Consider the following 21743-nt stretch of genomic DNA (forward strand, 5'->3'; position numbering starts at 1 on the left):
CTCACTCCGTGTCTATTTATATATGCATTTAATATAGTTGTTATTGCAATATTTAGCTTATTTAGTCTTTCTTTTTAATAACCTCCATAATTTATTAACTTTTTTATTAAATTTACAGATTAGGAAAAAGCTCAATAAGCAAAAACTTATTATTATTAATTATCTCTGCAATGCCTATTATTTTAATTTATCTTTTTATGACTTTGTTGAACACCCACCAAAGTTTGCATAAATCAAACATGTTTAAGTGAGTGTGTTTGATTAACCATGCAGACTTCAAAAGAGCAAAGGAGATGCTTGAGCAATTGTGTATTATGCAATGTATCTTACCATACAGGTGTGAGTGTGTTTAGGGGGGTGATTTACGCTGATTTATATGGAGCAACAGAGGAACACAGAATGCTCATTTTCCCATAATGCCCCTAAAGGGACAACATTTGCCCATATTCCTCTCTGGGAACACATAGCCCTCGCAGTGGGTAAATGGGTATTGATTAAACTTGGAGTTACTTTAAGGCCAGCACTTTTAATGAAAAAAGAATGGAAAACAAGATCTTGATCCCTGGCTTGTCATCGGCAGCACAAGCCAAACCGCAAACGCAGTGAGCACATTACTCCAAACCACAACGCTGTTCATCTGCTCCCAAACAGACCACACAGCACTAATAACAATTTGCTGAACAGTTTGGATTTTTAGCTGAATGAATTCACCACAATTGAGTGTTTTGCGACAATATCAATAGCCTTGCACCTATCCGCACCTCATTCGAAGCTAAACATATTTCGAGCTGGGCTACACAAGCGGAGATTAAATTAGAAACAACCTAGTTTAAAGCAAGAAGATAAAGGAAAAGTAATAAATTACTTGAAAATGAGGCAACATGCCCACAAGCACATGAAACAGATGTTCAGACACAAGCACAGACACTGAACAAGAATGCCTTGCTAAATTATCTATAAAGTATGCACATTGTGTGTATACATAATATAGGCATATATAATAGGCAGCCATTGTTGTTTGACTTCAACTCTTTAAACATGCATTTCAAAGCAATTAAACTCCATGTGGTAAACAATGATAGATAGATAGATAGATAGATAGATAGATAGATAGATGGATAGATAGATAGATAGATAGATAGATAGATAGATAGATAGATAGATAGATAGATAGATAGATAGATAGATAGATAGATAGATAGATAGAGAGAAGAATTCTGTAAAAGTATTGTTCATGACACTTAATGTTAATGATAATATGTACAATTAAAAAAAAAGGCACAAGGAAAGGAGAGCATTTGTCGAAAGAAAGGAGAGACTCAATCACATTAGATATGCGGCCTCTTCTAGCACAGCTGAGGCATTTTTAACTACACAAACACGTCAGGCTATACACTCACCCCTGAGGCCAAACAAATTACTTTTCATCAAGCCGCAGATCAATGTGAAGAGATATTTCAACACAGTCCATCAGAAAACCAGCAGCAGCAGTCAGCCTAACCGCTCTGCTTCTGCACATGCAGTTTCCACATTTTACTGTAAAAAAAATATGGTGGAAACATTTTAAGTTTTGAAGAATGCAATTAATTTTACAGAAGTTTAAGATACTGTTTCATTAACTGAAATAACCTCAGCTTATCAAAAAATACCATCATGGTAACAGACATGACACTAAAATAATGCAATAAACATTTATTTATGTAACATAAAAATACATATGTTATGTAAATGTTAAATAAAAGTGTACATAACTGAAAAGAAAAAAAAAGTTATTTCAATGCAAAACCGTTAAATGTGAGCTGTCACAAAGAGAATTCCATAAATGTCATTAAATGACATACATAAACAAGTTTTTTAGTTTTAGATTTTTACAGACTTTTACTGTTAAAATTATGATCTTTTTTTTTTTACAGTGTATGCTATGGCTTTGAACACTTAATAATGAGTAGTCTGTACTATTGCAAGAGCTCTGCAAATAAACACATACATACATCAATCAATGAAGTGCCGCAATATTAGATGTGAGAGCACTGCACACCAGTGTGTGAGTGGGTGTATAACCTTGTGTTTACACTAAGTTCACGGCTAGATGATGCAACAGACAAAAGCATTTTATAAAGAAGTATTGCAGAGCACAATTGTTTAGTAGAATTCTGCATTACACAACTGACAGCCACATAAATGCCAAACCCGAGGCCAGTGAGGAATATGCCGCTCAGATAAACACAACAAAATTAAAGGGAACTGAAATAAATTAGGTACAAAAGAATTTAGACATTTACAACTCTTTTAAATGTCAATTTTGAGGATGTGCATCCACTTCACCTCACTCTCCGCTTTGGCCTGGATTCATCCACTCGTATGCAAATTGTCAGCTTATCTCTCCTCGTGTCACACACACTGGGTCTATGGCTTAGACTCGCTACTGTAGGGGTCAGCTGACCTTGTTAACTGCATAAAAACACATTAGCGTTATTTCCAGCACAGCTCTCTAGCTATCAGAACTCTTCACGTTCAGTGCCGCTTCCACCTGCTGCTTTCCACACCATTACGGACAAAAATCTACTGACCCTGAGATTAATAAATTTAGGCCATGGCTAATGTGTGCCAACGGCAGTGCAAATGTGTAACAGTAATCAATAATCAATAGTGCGGTTTTGACTGTGTAGCCATTGGTTCCCTTGTACATTAAATGACACTTATTGGCTCAGTGATCTGCATTTTGCCATTAGTGATTAGCAAACAGCTGCCAGGCCAATGCAGTTAAGTGGGTCTAATGCTCTCTGCATTTGACAGCAGGGTGCAGACTGATTGCCAAACAGTCACCGAACATCTATGCGGTCATTTGAGTTTTTTTTTTTTTTTTTTTTTTTTCTCAACATGTTAAATGGCTACAGCTGTCAAAAAGAAACTATAAAGCAGATAAAAGAATAAAGTGCCTTTGGCGTAGCCTTATTAAAATCGCCACAACATTTAATTACATAAAAGAAAACAAGGCTTTGAGAAGTTTTTTTCAGTGTTTTGATGGCTGGTATCAAGGTACAGTAATAACCACTGAATTACTACATTCTGTTTTCATTTGAATAAAATGTAAATATAAAAATAACAAAATATTTTTTTTTTAATTTCATAAATGAAAAAAAAATGCAGTGCCTATTTTAGAAAATATGAAGTATACATACATACATATATATACATATAAAATATTCTTTTTTTTCTAAAATAGGCACTGCAAAAAAAAAAGGTTTGTGCTATTTTGAAAAGTTATTTTAAACTGTAATAATATTTTGCAATATCACAGTTTTACTTTATTTTTGTTCAAATAAATGCGCCCTTCAAAAATTACAAAAAACATAGAAAACCCCTACAAACTCTAAACTTTTGAACAGTATTTTGTAGATAGAAAAAACTTGATTTGAACTAGGGTTGGCCGATGTCTACAAAATTGGCATCGGATGATGTCTACAGTGAAACATCGCGATGGACGATGTGCCGAAGCGTGAATCCGTATTCAGAAAACGATTGCTAACGGCTTCCTGTTACATTACAGTACATAAAATTTCACTTACCACATAAAAAGAGAAAGAAGAGATGACTGAGGACGATTGCGAATGATTTGCAGATCCTAAGCACCACTGACAAACATCTAATCTTGTAAAATGTGTGGTAAGTACTGTCGCTCCATAGTATAAACAGAGTACGTACGATCGTGGATCTCTAAAGTGAAAGTGAAAATAAAAAGCGATTGTGCATTCAAAAGCAGTTTCAATGCCAGGCATAATAGCTGCTCCCTGATGCCCGCAATTATATACAGTATAATTACCCGATAGAACGGCGAGAGAAATTATTAAAATATGTATTTCCCTCCCATCTTGTATTTATTCCCTTTAGGGGTTCCGTAAACATGTCATTTTCTTTCCGAACATGGTATTGGGATGTGGCGGATTGCGGGGGGAATCACGATGTTGGCTCATCATCTGTCAGCCCAAACCTAATTTGGATTTCTTATTTTTAAAATTAACTTTAATTGTCTGTGCCGATAGCCTCGTGGGAAGTGTCGACATGTAGCACTGTTGGGCTTTGAGCGTCCCGTGTTTAAGCCCCGGCTTGTGGACATTTTCCGATCCTGTCCCCCCCTCTCTCTCCAACTTCACTTCCTGTCTAAATACTGTCCTATCAACATAAAAAAAAGGCAAAAATGCAATAAATAAACAAATAATTCATTTTAATTATGTTCAAATTAAACTTAATTTATTTTAAATAGTTATAAATAATACTTTTAATTTATAACTAAATTGATTTATAATTCAATTTTGAACAGTGGTGTGTGTGTGTGTGTCTGTATATAATTATTTGTTTAATAAGTGTGCTGTAAATATGTATTTATCAATAGTCTTTCAATAAAATTCTTTTTTCTTTTTTACATTTGTCCAAATAGTCTGGACTGGACTAGCCAGCCCCTCTGGAAATAAAATATGTTTCATACTTATCAGTAGAGACAGCGAACTTAAAAATAGCTGTGACATGGGAGGCCAGGGACTACTGTTTAACCATGAGCTGCTAAGGCAGTGGCTACTCATCTCATATTTTCTAATGAGTTGGGCAGTTAGCGGTAAGGCTAATGTCTTATGCTTCCTGATGAGGAGAGCTGCCACCACTGAGGCTAATGTTTAATGCCTCCTGATGACAGGGGCTGCTAACACTGGCTAATTTCATGCATGAAGACCCATCCGCATCTCATCCGCTCTACTGGCACACTGATGCTAATTACAGCCCAAAACGGCTTGATTCCTGCCATCATCCAGAGTTATTCTGCTATATTTTACAAAATCATCAAAATCACGTCACATGGGCTGAATAAGGAACTATGTTTGTCAGTTTGCTTACACATGAACTTAGTAAAATTAGTAAAACTAAAATTAGTATTTATACGCTTAAATGATTGTCCTGACCACTTCAGGAGGAAAACATTAATGTGGTACATCATCTCAGCACTGGCCAGGAGAACAAAATCAATAGTTTCTAAATATGGAATACAATTTTTTTTAAATGATCATTTTGCAGAAATTGTTCAAGCAGAGTTCCATTTGTATATCAGTTACATGATTTGAAAAAAATAAATAATAATCGCCCCCAACCATAATACTCTTATAAAAATAGTGCAGAATTTGAATGTGACACAATGGAGGATTTGTCTTTCTGAGCCCATAAGCATCCCCTTGAGGAAGACCCTTTTTGTGTCTCAGTTATAAGTCAACAACATTTGCAGCCTAATGGAGGCTTTAAGAATAGATCTCTAAGCCAAAGAATTAAACGGAATTGTCTTCTTGAATGAGACGCAGATGTTTGATGAGAGGCTCAACAGGCCCAACAGCTTTACTGATGACATCATCTGTAATCAGCAATTTACATGATACATGAAAGCAATAGTTCAAAAGAAAATTCTGCCATTGTTTATCCTCATGTTGTTCCATACCTGAACGCTTCTAATTTGTATGTGTAATGCAAAAGAATCTTTCTACAGCTGTTTTCCATACAATGACAGTTCATGACCATGTTTGGGCTACAATACACACACACACACACACACACACAGTCTCTTATGCTCACCGAGGCTGAATTTATTTGATGAAAAATACAATAAAAATAGTAATATTGTGAAATAATATTATAACTTTAAATACTGTGATGGTAAAGCTGAATTTTCAATAGCCATTACTTCAGTCTTCAGTATCACACAATCTTTCAGAAATAATTATAATGCTGATTTGGTGGCCAAGAAAGTCTTATTATTATCAATGTTGAAAACCTTTATACTGCATAATACTTGTCAGAACCATGACAGTTCTTTAAGGATTCTTTTATGAGTTAAAGTTTGAGAAAAAACTGCAATTTACTTTATTTTTCATTTAGTTTATTTTATTTTATTTTATTTTATTTTTTTTGGACCAAAGTCTTTACGATCTTTACTGTAATGAATTCTTGCTTAATAAAAGTATCAATTTCTTCAAAAAAAGACTGATCTGGGAGGATACATATATACAAACATACATATATGTGTTCGGATGGTGAGCAAATAATGACAGAATTTTCATGTAGCTGTGAACTATATTTGAAGTATTTACACAAAAAAGCACCTGCACTTGTTCTACAGGAATGAGAACAAAACATCAGACCAGATGTTAAAAATACTCCAGAAACTGTGTTTTTTAATTGTTGATAAAGAAGACTTCTTAAAAAATATAAAATTTTGTATTTTGTCTATATCTTTTCATATCTCTCTATGAGTGTAAATAAGACTTTTTCTGTGTGTTAATGACTTTCCTGCCCAGGTAAATAAAGTACTCCGAACTGATTAATTAATCCAGAGAGTAAATAACAGTGTGTGATTCATTATGGATGATGTAACGTGAATAAGATGCTGGGTGTCTGAGTCCCTTATGGTGTCTGTGTAGCAGTGTGCGATCGAGAAACAAGCATGAAGAAATTGGCCTTTGCATGTAAGTGATAATAGGACCCAAGCTCAGCTAATCAGACTAGTGAATCATACGAGCAGGCAAAGGACTGGTGCTGATGGACAGAAGGAGGGTAGAAAAAGAAAAGCAAAGAGAACTCTGGATCATTAAACCCAAAAGGTAGACATACTGGTTTGAGAAAACCAGAGAAGAGCACTAGAGTGTTATCACTTCTGGATTTGATGTATTTAATATTAACCATATTAACATTGAAATTTGCGTGTTATTTGTCCCAAAAATTCAAGTTTACAATATGTTTGTAAAACCCAAATTAAGCTAGAGCAAGCCAGGACCATCCTACTGTTATATGTGCAAGCACTGCTAATGAGGCTATGATGCTAGCAGCCGTTTAATTAATGAGACAGCGAATATTAGGCATGAAAAGTCCAAAACAATAATTTGGAAGGAACCGAGCAATGGAAATGAGAGCGCACCTGTTCAATCAGTCTGATTCTCCTCCACATTTCTCTCAGAAAAGCACAAAGGGACTGCCATGACAATGAGGCTTCAAAAAGACACTAATTAAAAGCCCTGCCACTTTCCAGACGTGTGGATAAACACAGGATAACAGGCAAACAGAAATGTAGCCTTGATGACACCAGGATGATTTTATATGATTAGTCACAAACCGGTATTTTTAATCTGACTGATGAAAATCTAAAAGACACGTACGTCTTTCCCAATTAGCATTAAACTATTTGAAAATCAATGATAAAATAAGAAATGTCATGTGACACTGACGTCTGATGTAATATACTATATTTTATGAAACATACACACACACTGTATACATACCAAGACAACATGAAGCCAGAATATAATGTTCATTTTTGCGTAGACTAATAAAAAAGGTATCATTTGTGGACTGTGTTCAATTTCTTTGAACTGCAGTTCAGTAAATTACTCTTCACGTCATTCGAGTTACAATTCTTATTCAACTTCCTGTGACGCGTGGCCGATTCAACTTAAATTCAAACTTGTTAACTGAAAGTAAGCTAATTTTTTAATTAAAAATTTTGTCCAACCCTGAAACACAGACATACTGTTCAAAGAGAACAGTAGCTTAATCACACATACATGCTGAGAGAAAGAAAAAAATTGATTTAGAGAAAGAGAGAAAGTTTCCACTAAAATGGTTACTTCCAGGTTTATGCTTTAGAAAAACAACACTCATCTGTAATCATACAGTATCTACAAGTCCTTGTCTAACAAGAAGAGAAAAAACTCACAAGCGTACAGAGACTGGCTCTTTTTTTCTCTTTTTTTCCCCTTTGAGACTACAGGAGGCATTTATAATACTAATGGTTCTATTATGGACGCAGGAGTAATATCCTTTACCTGCTCCGATTTCTCCTCCATTAAACTCATTCAACAACACTGAACTTCATGCAAGACAGAAAAAGGGAGGCCACGTTTAAACACACACACACACACACAGCTTTTTTCTTGTGTTAACATCTGTCTCCGGTGATCCGATCACAAGTGGTCAGGCGAGACAAATTACTGTTTACACCTGATCTCAATGTGCAGTCTCCAGTGACTACTTGAGATTGGATTTCATCAAGGGGTGGATACACAGGTGCTGTCCAGGATGCATCAGAATACATATATACCTCCAAATATAGTTTGAGTGATGGGATCATAATACAGTATGTTTCTAAGACACCAAATAGTCCATTTACACCCTGCATTTAACACTGTTGGATGGCACCTGTTTTTTTTTATGTCAACTTTGAAGAAGTCTTGTTTGTAACTTATATAACTTATAAAAGTATATTAAAATAGAATACAGCTATTCTTATTTGTACAGTATTATAGTTTTTACTGTAAATGCAGCCATGGTAAGCCTTCTTAAAAAAAATCAGCAGTGTATACAAACAAGTTATATTTTTTTACTTAATTTTAAATAACTTCAAATTAAACTTAACATACTCGAGAATAAATCGGAAAACCATGCAAATGGTGTGCAATATTATGGATGCATGGTTCGTGGGCTAGATTTAAGGATAAAATCACCATTGGAGTCTCCATTGGAGTGGTGGTTTAAGACCCCTGTAATATATGAATTTTTTGACCAGTAGGCAATTTCTGAAAGCAGCATGTCCATGGCTTCTGTTTTGACAAATCCTGCTCAGTTTTGCCAGCTCTAAAGCCTGAGACAAATCTACTGGAGAGCTGGAAAATGTGTGCCCAAGCCTGAGTCATGAACAAACTCTCAAGCATAATTCCTAAAATTACTCTTCCTGTATTACATATGTATTCTGCTTATCCCATTTTAAGCCGAGAGGTCTTACACACAGACCTGTTCAAGCCCTTCTGCACACGAACAGAACAAAATGAACTTAACTTTCTCATTTAGAAGTACACACTGTGTGGGTTCCCGTTTGCCAGATATTAATATAATTAAAAGAACAGGTCATTTAAAATGTAAATTGTCATCATTTACTTACCTTCATGCAATTCTAAACTTAGCAATACGTCCTTTCTCCCATGAAACACAAAAGATGTTTAACAGAATGCTGATGCAATGTCAATCAATGTGAATTTATGAAAAAAAAAATCCTATCAATTACACAGATGTAACAAAGTAATAAGCTTAATATGATGCATATTTGTAAGTAATAAATAAATGAAACAGATAAGATTTCTGTAATAGCAATAATAAACCTAATGTTTTAAATACACAATAATCCAGTTTTGTTTCAGTTGCATGAGCCTATTTTCGAACCACGTTCATAGATTTTAACTGAATAAATTTAACTTTCACAATGAACACATTTATGCTCATCAGAGTTATTTGGTAGAATATTTAGTTATGATGTTTCAAGCTCAATTAGTTTATCTTTCTTCCATCTACAGTTTGGCCAAATCAAGTGTGAGGCTAAAGGATGTGAGTGAGTTTTTCTTTGTGTAATCTATTAAAGGTTTTCCACGGGGTATTCACATCTGAAATCAGCCACGTATGAATCCAAAGTCTCAGGGGCAGCAAAGATATTAGCCGCTGTTTACTACTGTTCATCCAAGAAAAGGCACTTTAGGAGAAAATCAGCGGAGTGAGGTGATGCGCTTCAGAAGTTTGCAGCTCAAATGTTCTGCGTGTATGTGTCTGTGTACTGTTAAGAAGTGAGGTGGTGCTGGAGGGAGGCCCAGAGGTATTTCTTTCTCTGTCCTTAATAAAGAGTGGGATTTAAAAAAAAAAGACACACCTGTGTTCACATGTAGCCCCTAAGCATACACACAAATAAGACAAACAGGCCCCTCAGCAGCTTCAGTTCTGAAGACACATCTGCAGGTTTTCACGCTCCTGCACATCCGTGGCCTAAGAATAAAACAACACATAACCCCCCCTGGACACAAATACTAATTATATTACCAGAAAACAGGCTCTATACAATGCACTTTATGATTATATGAAATGACATACTTTTTAAGTGTGTACTAGCCTCAGCATTTAGCTAAATGCCCTACTTTTAAATACATAATTACTTCAAAGTTTACAGATTTAAATGTGATTTGATTATGGAATTTACATCTCAGGTGAAACTGCATGACACTTCTATTCAAAAGTTTGTTTTAAAAAAAAGTCTCTTATGCTCACCAAGGCTGCATTTACTTGATTAAAAATACTGTAACAACAGTAATACTGTGGAATATTAATACAAATTAAAATATCTATTTCTACGCTCATTTGGTATTTAAGAAACATTTGTTGTTAGTATTATTATTATTATCAGTGCTGCTTAATAATTTTGTAGAAACAGATACGTTTTCAGAATTCTTTGATCAAAAAATGTAAAATATTATACTGTAACTTTTGAACAATTTAATAAGCCTTGGCTGAAAAAAAGCATACTTTCTTAAAAAAAAAAAAAAAACACTGACCCCAAACTTGTGAAAAATTTTGGTAATGTACTTCCTGCATAAGCCTAGAAATTGCTATTGAGATAAATATGAATGTACTACAGTCCTTGCAGTTACTTTTGATATAACCTACTATTTCCAAACGGCCACACTAATCCAAATTTTGCATACTGTATATTAAATTAAACAGGTATGAAAGCAAGTACACAGCCTCATTTTTTAAGCACACTATTATACAGTATGTGTGTGTCTGAATGAGCTCTGGGCCTCTGAATACATATACTACCGTGTGAAAGATTATTTATTCTTTCTTTGTGTCTGTAAGCCTCACTGTGCACTGTTCTCTGTGGAGCTATTTTGTAGTAAAATATTAAACGGTACACAGCTCACAGACGCACACACAGACCGCTAGTGTAAGTTGTAAGTCAGTGTAAGTTCTCCCAGGGCCTTTTTCTAATGTTTCATCTCTCTTCTACTCACACTCACAAATCTACCAGGACAATTGGTGATTTAACCCTGGAGAGCTGTAAAGCATTTCAAAGAGCAATTTATGACCAACACTATGAATGGACTTTATAAACACACAGCAGAGCTGCTCTTGATTCAGAATTACTCGCACAGTGGCAGATGGTCAACGATAATCAAATTACCTAAATGAAAACCATAAACATTTCATTACACTTTTTGTTTACTATTTGCAAACTACATTAAGAAATAATTATCATAAATCATTCTACAGTGAGACTCCAGATACTAAGCCTTTTTTGCAGTTCTCCATAAAGTCATCACTTGGCATTTTTATTTGTTAAATTGTTTAGTAAAAACATTTACACAAAAGATTTTAGATTTAAAATAAAGCATATAATATATAGCCTTATTAATAATTGTTACGGGGCTGAAAAGCTAAAGCTGAAGTTTTTCTCTGGTGTTTTTTCTGCAGAAATGGCACATTTCTGAAGAAACTTCAAAAGAGTGTAACTAATTCCCATGTGCTATACGAGTGGCTTTAGACTTGTGTGTAAAAGCATTTGGCTAGTGTGCATTGAGATGTAGCTGTAAACTTCTGCGGGGTCATGGGTTACCCGTTGCACAGCATTATGCTTCAGTGGAGCACTCTGGTATAATTTCTCTCTCTCAGACACTCACACACAGACAGAGGCAGGAATCACTAGCCACTCGCCTGTCCTGCTGCCCCTGTCCTATTAACCTCGTTCCTCTCTCTCGCTCTCCCCCTCAGACTGTAGTCTTTAGCGTATAAATACATTGAGTTTTTATAAACGTGATGCATTAGTCATGTGGTGTGTGTCCTAGACTGACCAGCTCACTGCCCCACAGTTTACAACAGTGGCTTAAGCACTTACATGTGAAAGAAAGAATCTACCAAGCAAGAAAGAGAAAGGAAGTAAAAAATGGAAAAAAAGAAAGAAAATTGTATATCTTATCTAATCCTTATATCAATCAGTCTATCTATCTATCTATCTATCTATCTATCTATCTATCTATCTATCTATCTATCTATCTATATTTATTTATTTTAGATGGATTGTTGAACTTGATTTATACTGAAAAACAAGAAAGAAAGAAAGAAAGAAAGAAAGAAAGAAAGAAAGAAAGAAAAGTTTCAGAATAATAATGGACAAAAAGAATAAACCAACAGCTCCAAAAATTGTGTAAAAACCACCATAAATCTGTAAAACTCCAAAAATTCAAAAAGTTTCTATTTTCCCCCCTATTCTTCTTGTTACCCCTAACAACAACAATCTTTATAAAAAATAAATAAATAAATGAAAAAAAAATCTATATGACAAAAATACACAATATAAGATATGAAAATATAGACCTGGAAAACTCCATGGGAATAATTATAATGAATATAGTATTTCTAGTTATGTTAAGGTCTTTTTTTTATGACTATGCATTTTTCTTTTTATGTCAAGCTTTTTTCTATTGTTTTTGTTTTTTTTTTTTTATTTGGGGTTTTGAATTTTTTTGTGGGGTAGTAACTGCCGTAAAAGTATCTTAAAAGTAGTCCATATGGCTTGTGTGCTATTTTCCAAGCAAGGCTGTCAGTTAAATGCATGTTTAATTTATTGACAGCCCTAATTCCAAGTCTTCTAAAGCTTGACAATCTCATTATGGTGCTTTTTTTTTCTTTCTTTCTTTGAAAAACCTCAGAAATTCTGCTAAACTTCTTTTGTGTTCAGTGGAAGACACAAAATCACTTTGGAATACATGAGTGAGTGAACTACTGCTTTAAGTGATTGAGAAAGTATTTATGTTTTCATCATCACATTTACTCACATTATCATATTTAGGCCAAAACCCAGCATGCGAGTGTCTACTATTCTGTGCTCGACTCTCTCTCCATCTCTGCTTTCAATGACCCATAGACTTCTCTAATTTTATTTCCCCGTATTTTCATTAGCTATGGCTCGGGAAATTCATTCTGCCTGCTTGTGTGTGGCAGTAAATCAATACAGTGAGCGTTAGTCTTCTCTCCCCTTTCTGTAAGATTGTCATCCCTCACTTCCCTCTCGCTCTCTCCCTGTTCAGATTTCTTCACGTTCTAACAGTTGGACTGATAACGCCTGACCCGAAGGTCACCTGCCGTAAACATCCAAAGCTATTTCAACATTCTGAAGAAACGCAGTCAACAACACAAGAAGGGAGGAGTGTGTCATGACGGATGACACAAAGGATCTAATGGCTTAACTAGCTCTGAAAAGATGAGGGACAGAGGAGAGAATTAAATGCAGTGGACCATTTCTACAAATAGAGTACAAATTTATTCCTGTGATGGCAAAGCTGACTTTTCTGTAGCTATTACTTTAGTTTCACATGATCCTTCAGAATTTATTCTGATTTGGTGCTTAATTATTATCAGTTACTACTGGTGCTTAATTATTAAAATGGTTCCTAGTATTATCAATGTTGGAAACAGTTTAAGTATTTTTATATTTTATATTATTTTACCTAATATTTATGTGGAAACCGTGATATGTTTTTTCAAGATTCTTATATATAAAGTGCAGAAGACCTTTCAGAAGTTCAGAAGTTATTTGAAACAGAAATCCTTTGAAACATTATAAATGTCTTTAATGTATCTTTGCTGAATAATATTTCTTTCTTTTTTTTTTTTTTTTTTACTTTTTTCTCTTTCTTACACCAAACTTTCAAATGGCACATCATGGCTATAAAAAAGAAAAAAAATTATAACAATTACAAAAATTTGGGACATCAAAATCCTGTCTAAATCTAGTTTAAAATCTGATACAAAATCCTGATGAAAAAATAGACAAAACAAAAACAAAACAAAAACAATTTAACAAGCACAAAAAATAACATGTTTACACTCAAAAAGAGTGCAAATTAAAATTAATGAATTACTAAAATATTATTTTACAACATTCAATTCAACAGTTGTGAAAGACTCAAAAACCTTTCTTGCGACTTTTAACATGATATAAAAAAAGAGCATAATATGTGACCCGGGACCACAAAACCAGTCATAAGGGTAAATTTTCTAAAAGCATCTGAAAGCTGAATAAATAAGCTTTCCACTGATGTATGATTTGTTAGGATAGGACAATATTTGGCCGAGATACAATCTGATGGTGCAAAAATCAATCAAAATATTGATAAAATCACCTTTAAAGCTGTCCAAACGAAGTCCTTAGCAATGCAAATGACTAATCAAAAATTATGTTTTGACATATTTATTACAGGAAATTTACAAAATATCTTCATGGAACATGATCTTTACTTAATATCCTATTGATTTTTGGCATAAAAAAACATCTATAATTTTTACCCATACAATGTATTTTTGGCTATTGCTACAATTATCGCCGTGCAACTTCTGACTGGTTTTGTAGTCCAGGGTCACATATGTTATGTAACATATCTAGATCTCACAACAACACATGGGATCTATGCCTCTAAGGCTTTAAAAAAAGAGTCCCTGGACTCCTAAGTGTACCATATTCATAGAATGTGCCACCGAACGGTGGGATATAAAGGGAAGGAGTGTCGCCCCTCTGTTTACTCAATGGCAAAAACACAACTTTTCTCTTTGCTTCTCACTAGGTGCTGCATTTGTGCGACAGCTGAACGTGTGATCAGAATAAACTAATAAAGCATCTCTTTTTTCTCTTATTATTCATCTTCTCTCCCTCCATCTCTCCTGTCAGCGTGTGACTCACAGCAACAACTGAATCAGAGAAGCATTTAAGTGCAGGAACCAATTTTCCCCACCGTATAAAAACCACATGAGTACGAGAGCCGAGCAATTACCGGCGACGATGACAGCTTTAGGGTGACGCTCGGGTCGTAAATTTCTCACTCCGCATGCCGTTGGGAGATTTCTACATGCTTTGGATATCAGGACAGACTCCCATAAATCGCAGAAACGTCTATTAGAATTCCCATTCCGGCGTTCCTCTCTCCTAACCCATCTCCTCGCGCTGCCTGGGGAGCTAACCTAGAGCGGTGCTAACGGCGCCGCCGTCATCAGGGTGACTGCTACGGGAAGACGAGAGGGACTGCGAGGAGCTAATTTGCACAGGAGGAGGACAGCGGGGCTGAGGAGATGCCGGCGAATCGCTGAATGGCAGAGAAAGCAGAGGAGATGTCGGAGACGAGGCGAACACGCTGGAAATCCATGGAGGAGGACTCGCGAGGCCTAATCAATCAAAGAGTGTGTGCGGTGATTAAAAAGCACTCAGGTGGAATTTGTTACACTGAAGAGTTTGCTCTCCTCAAAGGAAGAAAAAGAGCCAGTGAGTGGCAGAAACTGAAATAGGAGCCCAGATTAAGAACCCCTGGAGCTAATCATTTCTCCTACAATGCTCCAACCTCATTGTACAAACCAAAAAAAGTTCACAGAACGAAACAGCAATAAGAACTCTAAATGCTGTGAAATTTGAGCGATGCACCATATATTCTGTGACCGAGCATAAAATAGTAATTCACATGGAAACGTGCCCATGTTGCATTTCTCCCCAAAATAACTCCAACAAGGGTGCACATAAGTGGTCCACAGGTGCGCATGTGTGACCGAAATATAAAATGCGCTGTGTAAGTTCATTTGCGTATCGACATGGTTGACAGATGTTAATGCACAATTATCGTTTTAGAGCCATATACTGTACTGTATAAGATTTCTATTTAAACTGAAAGCATAAATCTAGGCTACCTTTTCAAAGCACAAGGCAAAACTGTGACATTTCATTCACTTACGCTCTTCAGTCGACAGCGCTAAATCCTGAAGGGGATATACTTACTTACTTGCCGGCAACCCTCCAAAATAATAGCTTGCTGATTTTAATTTTGAAAATGATGAAAATTCATATTTAAAAAAAGTAAATATTAGCATTATATTTTGAAGTGTACTACAAAATAATTTTATTTGTACTTATAACTCCCTTTTTATATTTAAAATATAATAGTATTATCACACTTTATTATTTTGCTTATTGTGTTCAATTACGTTATTATCACTATTATTAATTTATTTTTATACTGATATAAAACTTATATATATATATATATATAAGTGCTGTCAAATGATTAATCGTGATTAATCGCATCCAAAATAAAAGTTTTTACATAATATATGTATGTGTACTGTGTATATTTATTATGTATCTATAAATACAAACACATGCATGTATATATTTAAGAAAAATCTGTTATGTTTATATATTAAATATATGTATATATAATATAAAAGATAATAATATAAATATATAATGAATGTGTGTGTATTTATATATACATAATAAATAAATACAGTACACATAAATATATTATGCATCAAAAACTTTTATTTTGGATGCCATTAATCAAAAAAAAAAAAAAAAAAAAAAATAAATATATATATATATATATATATATACCTCATAAGTGCAGATATTTTCAGTTATCTAGGTAGCTAGATATTTTTTTAGGTATTTAATTTTTTATATATAATATACAATTTTAATTGTATTTTCTGTGCCATTATTTTACATGTGACATCTTCATGACAATTAAGCATGTTTTCCCTCAACAATTATTCTCATTACTGTTGCAGTAGTTTTAAACTGTAACATAATTATACAATTATTATTATTTATCAAAGTTTATTTAAAGCATGCTAAGAGGGTACATAATTTATTGATTTAAATGTTTCATTGAAATATTTGATTTCACTCCACAGTAATGAGAACAAAATCGCGCAATATGGTAATGAGAATTGAGGTGACGTGCTTAATTATGAAAATTATGCCACAATCACCTTCTTTTAAAAAAACAAGATAATTTATTTTTTCTTTCTATTAATTTCTGCATGAAACACAAAAAAATGGTGTGGAAACAATTTCTCTGAAAACATACTCATCTAATATTTTTCAGTTTGTGATATGGTGTTGTTAACAGTTATGTGAGATTCATCCAAAAGTACATTGCATCTGAATTGGTAAACATATAATACACTACTGTAATTACTACAGAACAAAAACACTTGATCTGGTGGAATAACCAGTGAGTGACATCATAACGGTACTTACTTCTCATTGGTGGAGCTGGCCTTCCTTTGGCAGAACATGGTCAGGGAGGAGGAGCCAGGCACTACTTCTTGCTTGATTTCCCACGCTGCCAGATTACTGGGCTTCACCACCATGAAATGAATGCCTTCCCCATACTGGACTCTAAGGAAATCAAGAGCACAGGATCTGAACACCCTAAACAACACACTCATAAACTTATTCACTTGACTTCATACAAATTATGCTCAAACACACATTTTTGTTTTTAATTTAGATAATGCAGCCCCTTAATGATAACATATTGCTTTTTTATTACCTGTTTAATAAATAATCAGCTACTACCAGGTATAAAATCCCCAGCAGATGACTCACATTAATATTAAGTGTTAATTCCACATCCCAATTTAGAAAAGCAACCACATGGGGGTGTACATCACACTTTTTCAAAGAGATTTAAAGTGTTAGTACAGCTCTGTGGAATAAAATGGCTAATACATTAGTTAGCTAATGCACATAAAACAATACTTGTGTACATTTATGTGCTTTAGAAAGTATACAGTGTAGCCTACAAGTAGCTATATACAGTAGTAATATGTGCATGAGAATATGTGCATTTTTATTGATAAACCTCTGTCCTCTGGACTTGTCTGCTGACTCATCTATTCCTCACCTTGGCAAGACAAGGCAGACTTTATTAACACACACACACACACACACACACACACACACTATATCTGCCTTTCAATGGCCTTGGAAACATCAAAGGTGATTTTTCCTAACTTCTACAACACTACCAGCTTTTCTCAGTTGCCCTCTCACTTTATTTTCAAGGTCTGGCATTACTATTTCTTCAGAGTCTGTTGTCAGTGCTTTGGCTATGGACTGTAAGGATTTAAGAAAAATCCTGATTTGTGATTACCGTATGATGATTATTTCTAAAAAAGATCAGTTCTCTTTTTTCTGAGTTTGGATTCCTCAGACATAAGTTTATAAGCTGTGCTAAAACATCCTATGTAGAGTTGCAAATAAACAAAGTTAAATAAAATACACGTACAGCTTGGTGTGGTAATGATGAGACATACTTTAGTACTATTGCCATTTGTGGAGCAAAAGTAAACAAAACAGTTGGCCATGTTTTGTCTAAAATGTAAATGGCTTGACATTATACCTGAATACAGTATATCTGTCTTTTTCTTACGCAGAGACATCCTCGGTTCCTGAATCAGATTTAAGTTGCCTAGCCACCTCATATTTGTGAGCAGAAAGCAGGTGATGTAAACAGGTTGCTCTGGTAAAAGAACATGACCTTTAATGCCCAGTGTGTCTTTCTTCCAAACAAAAAAGGAAACAGCTTATTGAAAGGAAAACAATTCAGCTGGCACATGTATACAACTGACTAAAAGCGGCTGTAAATAGCAAAACTTTAAGAACAAAATCAGCACAAAAAAATAAATCCAGTAGAGCTACTCCTGTTATTATTCCTCTGACACAGCAGACAGAGGAACCCATCACTCTGTACACAATCGAAATACATTACCACATACAAAACTGTGAAATATTCCTAAGAAGTTCATTCAGAAACATCGAAGCAACTGCCGTTTATAATGGTTCAGTGTCATCTTCTTATTGTAAAACAACCTTGAGAAATATATAAATGCAACTACTCATTCACTACAATATATATGGATCAGCCATTGAGCTGCATGAGTTCTTTATTCCAACAAAGAACTGATTCCATGCTTCGAATGTTCAGTGTGAAATGACTAAGAGATTATCTTGATTATCAAACTACCACACATCCCAGAAGAGACTTATTAGCTAGCTGTGAGGATTCAATTTATTCTAGGGACTCAAATCGTTTGATTCTGCTCAACAAGAACTCATTTACTGATTTACTGCAGGTTACGTCATTACAACAGCAGGAGGCGCCCACCTAAGTGTGGAATATTTTAAGTCAATGAATCATACACTCAAAGGATCATCAATTTTGATTCATAATATCAATCAAAATACTGTAGATAAGACTTTAACATTGTTGAATGGAATAGTTCGCTCAAAAATGAGAACATGATGAATATTTACTCACCCCTTTAGGCCATCCAAGATGAGTTTGTTTTTTTCATCTGAATGGATTTGGAGAGATGTTGCATTGAATCACGTGCACTAATGGATCCTCTACAGTCAGTCAATGGGTGAATAAGAGTCCAAACAGCTCCACAAGTTATCCACACAACTCCAGTCCAATGATTTATGTCTTGTGTGCTTATAAGAAACAAACTAATTAAAGCATTTTCTTTAAACCATTACTTCTGGAAAGCTAAGATTCTAAGATCCACAAGAACACTTCTTCCAGCAAAGAAGACCATCCCCTGTTGTCCTCTCACATCAAAATCCACCAACACATTTACAGTATTTAGAACTGTTTGAGATGCACATATTTCTATCCTGATTCAGACTACATGATTTTTTCACTGGAGAAAGCAATGTTACAGATAGAGGACTCTTATTTTGTTTCATAATGATGGATTCGTTTCTTTTAAACACACAGCTTTTCTCTTCACAAAACATCAATCGATGGACTGGAGTGGTGTTATTACTTGTGGATTATTGTGCTGTTTTTATCAGCTGTTTGGACTCTCATTCTGACGGCACCCATTCACTGCAGAGCATCCATTGATGAGCAAGTGATGGAATGCTAAATTTCCCCAAATCTGTTCCGATAAAATAAACAGACTTATCTACATTTTGGATGGCCTTAGGGTGACTACATTAAAATGTTAATTTTTGTGTGAACTCTTCCTTTAAAAACATCTCACATTGTCTCCTATTTCTCTTAAGGAATCAAGAAAATTTATTTGGAATCAACTCTTTAAATTCTTAAAACCTGGAATCAGAGTCATTTCCAAACATTCCATAAACAGACAACTCTACTCAAAGGAAGCATATTTTTCTGTTTTTAAACCTCTTGTTTTAGGATCTTTTGAGAACAGGAACATCTGGGTAAAACAGCCTGCTTCCACAGAGTCACAGCACAGCTGCTGCTCTACTCTTATGTAACTACTCAGCTATTGTGTAATAACAATTTTTTTTTCTTTTCAAGCATGCTTAAACAAGCATTAGCATATGTATAAAGTTATGTAATAAATAAAATCAGATTCTAAATGTTCCTATCATCATGTTAGTGAAGATCAGAGTTGGTAACTAAAAGGTTGTAGGTTCAAACTCCAAAAACTGATTAATCATCCATCATTTGTCCTTGAACAATGCACCAGGATGCTCCAGGGGGTGTCTGCCAAATGAATACATGTTAATGTAATATATCTCAGGCCAGTGATCACATGGCTTCTAATATAGAAGTCACATGGCATGTTCTGCCAGAGTCATATTATAATCATTATAATCACGGCCATAGTAAAGCAGCACTACTAAAGAACAGAAACCGACCGTCACTGCACCATTTACTAGAAAACACACACACACGCATAAATATGGTGGTGCTGCCAATTGATATTTTGGTTCTCAAGACCACAATGTGAGCATAACAGCGAGAAAGGTCATGTATTTGTGTGTGAGTAAGAGTGGACACCGCACAGGAAGCATTCAGGTCTGCAGGCCAATCCAATTGGCATTTAATTAACTGGGGACTCAGATCAGGGAGTTTACCCTTCTAAATCAATCCCCTATCCCGAGACTAAACGCTCACACACCAACAAACACACATGGTGGATTACACAGGTGGATTAGCAGGGTTTGTCGGTTGGAGATGAGTTTGCAGATCGAGGCGTAAAGGGCGACGCAACCTTTGCGCCAAAAACAAACAGCCATGTCATTGCATGTGCGAGTGTGTGATAGAGAACAGTGCATTGACACTGAGGATGTACCGCATAAACATAGCAAACAGTGGGACACAATCAAACATTAAATCACACATACTAAGCATCTGAGTTTTTCTGCATAATATCTGTCGATGTTGATGTCTAGCACCTCATGTGGCTTTCTTTTGCACCTTCATTTGCTCTGTTCCAAAACCTAGTCCGCTGCCTACAGAGGTGGCATTTCTGATGAACACAAGTGCTTGCTTGACTGTTTCCAAAAGGCAACCTATTTATTATGATGCCTTCTAAGGCAAAAACTGAATGAAGCAATGTATACTTTACAAATAAATGCCAATCCCATAATGCACTGCAATAATCTTGCTGAATAAATCTATTACAAAGCATTTAATTTCTTCCAACACTGAAAGATATTGATTTTTTTTTTTTAAAGTTCAGTGCATTTTAAAATGCATTATTTCACCTAGTATTTGTGTGCTATGTATTCTGATGCTTATAAGAGCACCATTAGCTTTTTCAACATGCTAACAACAAAATCTAGTGAAATCAGATGTGAATCTCCTGTCAAGTGCTGTTTGTGTGCTGTGCTGGGTAGCGCAGGGCTGCACGATGTATCAAAATAAAACCTGTATCACGATATCAGTGTAGCACCATTTTGACAAACCTGAGCAGTACGCAAGCCGCACCACAAGGATACGTTTTTTTACTTGTATTTACGCTTTGGTTTGAAAGCAAGCGGCGTAATGATAGGTTTTTTTAAAATGGCACTACGCTGATTTGGAGAGACACAAAAGGAGAGGAATTGTGGAATAAAGTCATTATTTTTGTTTTCTTCGTGTACAAAAAGTATTCTTGTCGTTTCATAACGTTACGGTTGAATCACTGATGGCAGATGGACTATTCTGACGATGCTTTTCATACTTTCCTGGACCTTGACACTGTTATTTATTTGGAAGTCTATGGGACAGTCTCAACCTCCCTGTTTTCATCCAAAATATCCTTAATTG

General features: G+C 35.1%; 1 protein-coding gene across 2 annotated transcripts in view; it reads right to left on the reverse strand.

Moving 5' to 3' along the window:
• The window catches only part of LOC109102714 (transmembrane protein 132C-like), a 190553-nt gene that overhangs the window by 69288 nt on the left and 99522 nt on the right, over positions 1-21743 (reverse strand). For both annotated transcript variants that reach the window (XM_042723570.1, XM_042723571.1), the window contains exon 3: positions 16925-17065. In XM_042723570.1, the coding sequence (XP_042579504.1) occupies positions 16925-17065 (141 nt within the window). The remainder of the gene's footprint in view (positions 1-16924; positions 17066-21743) is intronic.

The sequence above is a fragment of the Cyprinus carpio genome, chromosome B5 (genome assembly GCF_018340385.1).
Source record: "Cyprinus carpio isolate SPL01 chromosome B5, ASM1834038v1, whole genome shotgun sequence".
In the NCBI taxonomy this organism is placed as follows: Eukaryota; Metazoa; Chordata; class Actinopteri; order Cypriniformes; family Cyprinidae; genus Cyprinus; species Cyprinus carpio.